General features: G+C 45.6%; 2 protein-coding genes across 2 annotated transcripts in view; both read left to right on the forward strand.

The window, feature by feature from the left end:
- The window catches only part of LOC112107877 (zinc finger protein 271-like), an 879,239-nt gene that overhangs the window by 659,769 nt on the left and 212,780 nt on the right, over positions 1-6,690 (forward strand). The gene's annotated exons all lie outside the window — the stretch shown is intronic.
- CLPTM1 (CLPTM1 regulator of GABA type A receptor forward trafficking) overlaps positions 5,653-6,690 on the forward strand; it is a 36,128-nt gene continuing 35,090 nt past the window's right edge. Inside the window, exons 1-3 of the mRNA XM_029913190.1 lie at positions 5,653-5,675; positions 5,939-6,007; positions 6,109-6,232. Of these exons, the coding sequence (XP_029769050.1) occupies positions 5,653-5,675; positions 5,939-6,007; positions 6,109-6,232 (216 nt within the window). The remainder of the gene's footprint in view (positions 5,676-5,938; positions 6,008-6,108; positions 6,233-6,690) is intronic.

Here is a 6,690-nt window from a genome sequence, read left to right on the forward strand (position 1 = left end):
TTGAAATGTATTAACTATTTTTGGATGTTTTTCTACATTTTCAAATATATTGATTTAAATTATAACACAGAATGCAAAGTGTACAGTGCTCACTTTTTATTGTTTTTATTACCATTATTTGCACTGTAAGAATGATAAACAAAATAAATAGTATTTTTCAATTCACCTCATACAAGTACCATAATGCAATCTTTTTTTTGTGAAACTGCAACTTTAAAAGGTAGATTTTTGTTGTTGTTACATAACTGCACTCAAAAACAAAACAATGCAAACCTTTAGAGCCTACAAGTCATAGAATCATAGAACTGGAAGGGACCTCGAGAGGTCATCTAGTCCTGTCCCCTGCACTCAAGGCAGGACTAAGTATTATCTAGAGCATCCCTAACAGGTGTTTGTCCAACCTGCTCTTAAAAATCCCCAATGATGGAGATTCCACAACCTCCTGAGGCAATTTATTACAGTGCTTAACCACCCTGACAGTCAGGAAGTTTTTCCTAACGTCCAACCTAAACCGCCCTTGCTGCAATTTAAGCCCATTGCTTCTTGTCCTATCCTCAGCGGTTAAGAAGAAGAATTTTTCTCCCTCCTCCTTGTAACAATCTTTTATGTACTTGAAAACTGTTATGTCCCCTCTGTCTTCTCTTCTCTAGACTAAACAAACCCAATTTTTTCAATCTTCCCTCATAGGTCATGTTTTCTAGCCCTTTAATAATTTTTGTTGCTCTTCTCTGGACTTTCTCCAGTTTGTCCACATCTTTCCTGAACTGGACATAATACTCCAGTTGAGGCCTAATCAGTGCTGAGTAGAGCGGAAGAATTACTTCTCATGTCTTGCTTACAATGCATTACACTGTTGACTCATATTTAGCTTGTGATCCACTATGACCCCCAGATCCCTTTCCACAGTACTCCTTCCTAGGCAGTCATTTCCCATTTTGTATGTGTGCAACTGATTGTTCCTTCCTAAATGGAGTACTTTGCATTTGTCCTTAGTGAATTTCATCCTATTTACTTCAGACCCTTTCTCCAGTTTGTCCAGATCATTTTGAATTTTAATCCTATCCTCCAAAGCACTTGCAACCCCTCCCAGCTTGGTATCGTCTGCAAACTTTATAAGTGTACTCTCTATGCCGTTATCTAAATCATTGATGAAGATACTGAACAGAACTGGACCCAGAAGTGATCCCTGCGGGTCCCCACTCATTATGCCCTTCCAGCATGACTGTGAACCACTGATAACTACTCTCTGGGAACGATTTTCCAACCAGTAATGCACCCACCTTATAGTAGCTCCATCTAGGTTGTATTTCCCTAATTTACTAGAAGGTCATGCGAGACAGTATCAAAAGCCTTACTAAAGTCAAGATATACCACATCTATCGCTTCCCCCCCCATCCACAAGGCTTGTTTCCCTGTCAAAGAAAGATATCAGGTTGGTTTGGCATGATTTGTTCTTGACAAATCGATGCTGACTGTTACATATCACCTTATTATCTTCTAGGTGTTTGCAAATTGATTGCTTAATCATTTGCTCCATTATCTTTCCGGGTACAGAAGTTAGGCTGACTGGTCTGTAATTCCCCAGGTTGTCCTTCTTTTCCTTTTTATAGATGGGCATTATATTTGCCCTTTTCAAGTCTTCTGGAATGTCTCCCTTCTTCCATGACTTTTCAAAGATGGTTGCTAATGGCTCAGATATCTCCTCAGTCAGCTCCTTGAGTATTCTAGGATGCATTTTATCGGGGCCTGGTGATTTGAAAACTGCTAACTTGTCTAAGTAATTTTTGACTTGTTCTTTCCCTATTTTAGACTCTGCCAGTGAAAATGAGGTAGGATCATTCACTATGTTAGACGTCCAGTCACCACCAACCTTCTTGGTGAACACCGAAACAAAGAAGTCATTAAGCACCTCTACCATTTCCACATTTTCTGTTATTGTCTTCCCCCCTCATTGAGTAATGGGCCTACTCTGTCCTTGGTCTTCCTCTTACTTCTAGTGTATTTGTAGAAAGTTTTTTTTGTTTCCTTTTATGTCCCTAGCTAGTTTGATCTCGTTTTGTGCCTTGGCTTTTCTAATTTTGTGGTGTTTGTTTATATTCATCCTTTATAATTTGACCGAATTTCCACTGTTTGTAGGACTCTTTTTTGAGTATTAGATCATTGAAGATCTCCTGGTTAAGCCAGCGTGGTCTCTTGCCATACTTCCTATCTTTCCTACACAATGGGATAGTTTGCTCTTGTGCCCTTAATAATGTCTCTTTGAAAAACTGCCAACTGTCTTCAATTGGTTTTCCCCTTAGACTTGCTGAGTCTTAGGCCATACTTACAGGATGGGGGACTCTATCCTGGGAAGCGCTGACTCTGAAAAAGGTTTGGAGATTGTGGAGAATCAGCTGCCGTAAGCTCCTAGTATGATACTGTGTCCAGGAGAGCTAATGCAATCCTGGGATGCATAAATGGTAATCTCAAGCAGGGTAGAGATTTTTATGTCTGTATTTGACACTGGTGTGACTGCTGCTGGAACCCTGTGTCCAGTTCTGTTGTCTATAATTCAAGAAGGATGTTGATAAATCAGAGGGGTCAGAGAAGAGCCATAAGGATTAGAATACATGTTTTGTAATGAGACTCGAGCTGAATCTATTTAGCTTAATAAAGAGAGACTTAAGGGGCAATTTGATTAGTCTATAAATACCTACAAATATTTAATAATGGACTCTTCAGTTTATCAGCGAAAGGTCTAATGTGATTCAATAACCGGAAGTTGAAGCTAGACACATTCAGATTGGGCCAGTGAGAGTAATTAGCCATTGGAACAATTTACCAAGGGTTGGGGATCTCCATCACTGACCATTTTAAAATCAGGATGTTTTTCTAAAAGCTCTGTTCTAGCAATGGTTTTGGGGCAGTTCTCTGGCCTGTGGTATACAGAAGATCAGACTGGATGATCACAATGGTCCCTTCTGGCCTTGGAATCGATTAATCTTCCAGCCCCCAAAGAGGTTACAATCCAAGACAGACATGATACAACATGGTGGATTCCAGAAACCGATGGGGAAGCATGAGGGACCAGAGAGACAATTCTGATCAGCAGGATGAGGAGTGGACACAGCTGTTGTTTTTCGTCTTGTACGCATTCCCTTTGTGCTTTGACTTGTCCTGCTACAACCCACAGGCTTGAGGACTTCACTTGTTCTCCACCCTGCCCGCAAGTCTCTGTATATCCAGCACATGGCAGTGTTGTGCTCCCCTCTCAGCCACCTTAAGGTGACTATGACATGGCTATAGTGGACAGCAGACTAAGGATCTCCACCAGAGGCGGCAGAATCCAAACTCCCCTGTGGCTTCCATTGCCCACCACTTTCTAAGGAGCTCTCCCCCATCTGCCCCACCCTTATCCTCTGTTAGTCTCATAGGCCCTTCATGCTCCGGCCTTCCCTCTACAAAGCACCCAGCCTCGTCAAAATAAGCCATCTCCCCATGCCACTTTCTCAAAAAGGAGGAATTTATTTTTTGCCCTGACACCGCCAGGATCATGTTCTTCCTCTTTCATGGGGTGCTCTGACTCTCGTCCGCTTTGGCAGACTCTTCTCGGGAGTGATCACAGCTCAGCTTCCTGCCCGTGGGCCAGGGAACAGATTCACTGAGCCAGGAGAGAGAACTAAATCTTCGGCTCCTTTGCTTTCCTGAAAAATCCCGGGGTTCGAACAAACCTGTCTAGTTGCAGGGGTAGTAGAGCTGGAGGGTTGTTCCATGCATGGGCCAGGCTGGCATGTGGAACAGTAAGGGCTCTGAGGGTATGTCTACACTGCAATAAAAGACCCATGGCACATCCGCCACTGGCACATCAGCTGACTTAGACTCAGGGGCTTGAGCTGCAGGGCTATAAAACTCCAAAAGGGGAGAGGGTCTCGGAGCCCAGGCTCCAGCCTGTGTATCTACACTATTTTTAGTCCCACAGCCTGAGACCATGAGCCTGAGCCCACTGACCTGAGCTCTGAGACTTGGTGGTGTGGGTTTTTTTATCAGGGTGTAGGTGTACTCTGGGGCTTGCGCTGTTGCAGTGAGTGGGGACAGCAGGTGAGGTGAGAGTAGAGCAGAGGCTTAGAGGGGTAAGGGTGAAAGCTTATATTCAACAGAGCAGATGTGGGAATTCAGCCCAGTGACTCGGAGGGGGCTGACTTGGGCTGGTCAGATAAAGAAGTTGAGGTTGGAATGTGGCACTCCGTGTAGATGCGAGACTTGCAGGATGCAGATTTCAGCACGCATCTTCAGTGCCTGAAATGTCCTGCCGCTCTTGGTTCTGTATCCTTAACACATTTTTAACAAGTTTTTTGTGGCTAACTGCTCTAGAATATTCCTGCCTGTGTAGTCTTCGGTGTAACTATTGGCTATGGCACTTAGTATTGTAACTGGCATACCTCTGCGGTACTGAACCTTGAAAGGATTGGAACTTTGAACTTTTCAACTTATTAAGAAAAATTAGCTTGCAGAAGGGCTGGCAGTAAGGACTTTCCACTTGGAAATGTGCAACACATAGTTAGCTGTTTCAGTGTTAAATGTACAAAATCCATTGTAATATCTACTTGGCATGCCCAGGAGCGCCGCCGGCTTTTCCGCTGCCCTACGCGGCAGAAGGTCCCGCCCCGAAATGCTGCCCCCCACAGAGGTGGTGGAAGGTCCCGCCGCGGTCGCCCCCCCCCAAATTGCAGTGCCCATGGCAACCACCTAGGTCGCCTAATGGGTTGCGCCAGCCCTTGGCATGCCCGCTCTTAGCTCAAAGGGCTGAGTAGCGTTTGTTTGATAGGCTGTATTTCAAAAGGAATTATCTGGAGGCAATTCTCTGGCTTATGCTAGACAGGAGGTCAGACTAGTTGATCACAGTGGTCTCCTCTGGCCTTGGAATCTGGGAATCTACTATGTGGGGATCCAGTACTGCAGATTTCGCTGTGTGATTAGGGCTTCTCTCAGTCCCTGGTATTGCTATAGTTTATTTTCAAGCGTCAGCACAGCCTCCCATAGGTGCATTTAGGTTTGGGGTACTTAACTAAAAGCTGACTTCACTGCCAACTTCTGTGGTCTGTGTATCCCAGTAAATTCTCACTTACTCTATCGCCTTGCCCTGTCGAACGGTGTGAGAATTCTTTGGGCACCTCTCACGTATGTGGCTTTTTCATGGACTATTTGGACGGCCGAAGAGGTTTGTTAACGCAGAGCTCAGGTTGCCTGGTGAATGCTGCCTTGTACCCTTCCAGAATGTGGAGAAAAGCTAAATTTAAAACTTCTGAAAACCAGGAGCTACAAATGTAGCCCCTCGTTCAGAGTCTTGTAGGGCACGAGGCAACTGTTGTACTGCTTTTAAGTTGTTTTACAGGGAATTTCCCTTGGTCTTATCTTGAAGTGATGGTGACAGTGAAGAGGTTATGACTATGGGGCATCTGCGAGGGTGGGGCATATGGGAGCCTCCTGCTGGGCACACCTTGCTGCTTCTCAGCTACCAACGCTACCCAGCCTCTCCATGGTAGACCTAGAAGGGCCAGAGGGAGGAGGGAAAGTGGTGTGGTAGAGGGGCTATGAAGAGTACATCTACCAGCTAGAGACAGCAAGTGGGAGGAGACACTTGGGACCCCATATTGGAGCCTAACATAGGGGTCCATGTTCATGTTCTGCACACCCATGTGAGGCTTGCAAAGGTGTGAAATGGCCCGTTCATCTCACTGGGTGTTCTCTCAGCTCTTTGGATCGATGGCACGTACTGAGCGTACTTGGTTTTAGTTTCCAGCACAGACCTAGTCAGTTTTTCATAGTGTTGCTCAGCAGGAGTCTGTAACCGTGAACTGGCACAGAACCAGTTTGCCCTGGCTGGGCCTCATGACCACAGGCTGCAAGTCTGAGAAAGCGATGTGACTGAGAGAAACCAGTGAAAGCTTCTTCCTTACAGAGCTGGCTGGCCGTACAGGGAGCACAGTCGTTCTAACAGATCTGCCATCACTTTAGTTGAAGGCTTGGGGTACAGGGCTTCTGTTATGTGATTAAGGGGGGCACTTGGCTGTGACAGAAAGGATTGGGTAAAATGTCAGTGTTAATTCACTCCCCCTCTTTCTTCCATAGGATCTTTATCATCTGGGCCATCAGCAGTTGGTTCCGTCGTGGGCCGGCACCACAGGATCAGATTAGCGCTGGCGGAGCACCCCGCGTTCCGAGCCGCAACCTTTTCCCTAAAGACACTTTAATGGTAATGGTGAAAGGAGCAGGCCTGTTAGCTGACCCAGGTTCTGAGTAGGGGTAGCCACTGCAACTGCATGGGTATCAGACAGTTGTTACAGCCAGTCTCAGAGGTAGGGCAAATATGGCCTGTGGTCCAGGTGTCTGTATCATCCTGTCCCAGAAGGATAGTAATTAGTGCTTGGGGCAGCGCACTGAGACTAGGACTCTGGGAAATGAACCCTGCACTTCCACTGTGTGACCTGGCGTAAGTCATGTCACTTCAGTGCCCCTACCTGGAAAATGATACCATCTCCCAGGGATGGGAGGACTGAATTAGTCATTGGGTTCGTGACACAGGCCAAAATCCTCAAGATGCTCTAGAAGGGCAATATGGGTCTCCTATGTTGCCCAGAGTTGCAGAATCCACCCTGTATCATAGACTTGTTCCAGAATCTCAGCTTTCCTTTAAAAAAAAAAAAAAAAAAA

This window comes from Terrapene carolina, unplaced genomic scaffold (genome assembly GCF_002925995.2).
Source record: "Terrapene carolina triunguis isolate 2854851 unplaced genomic scaffold, T_m_triunguis-2.0 Scaffold517, whole genome shotgun sequence".
NCBI lineage: Eukaryota > Metazoa > Chordata > Testudines > Emydidae > Terrapene > Terrapene triunguis.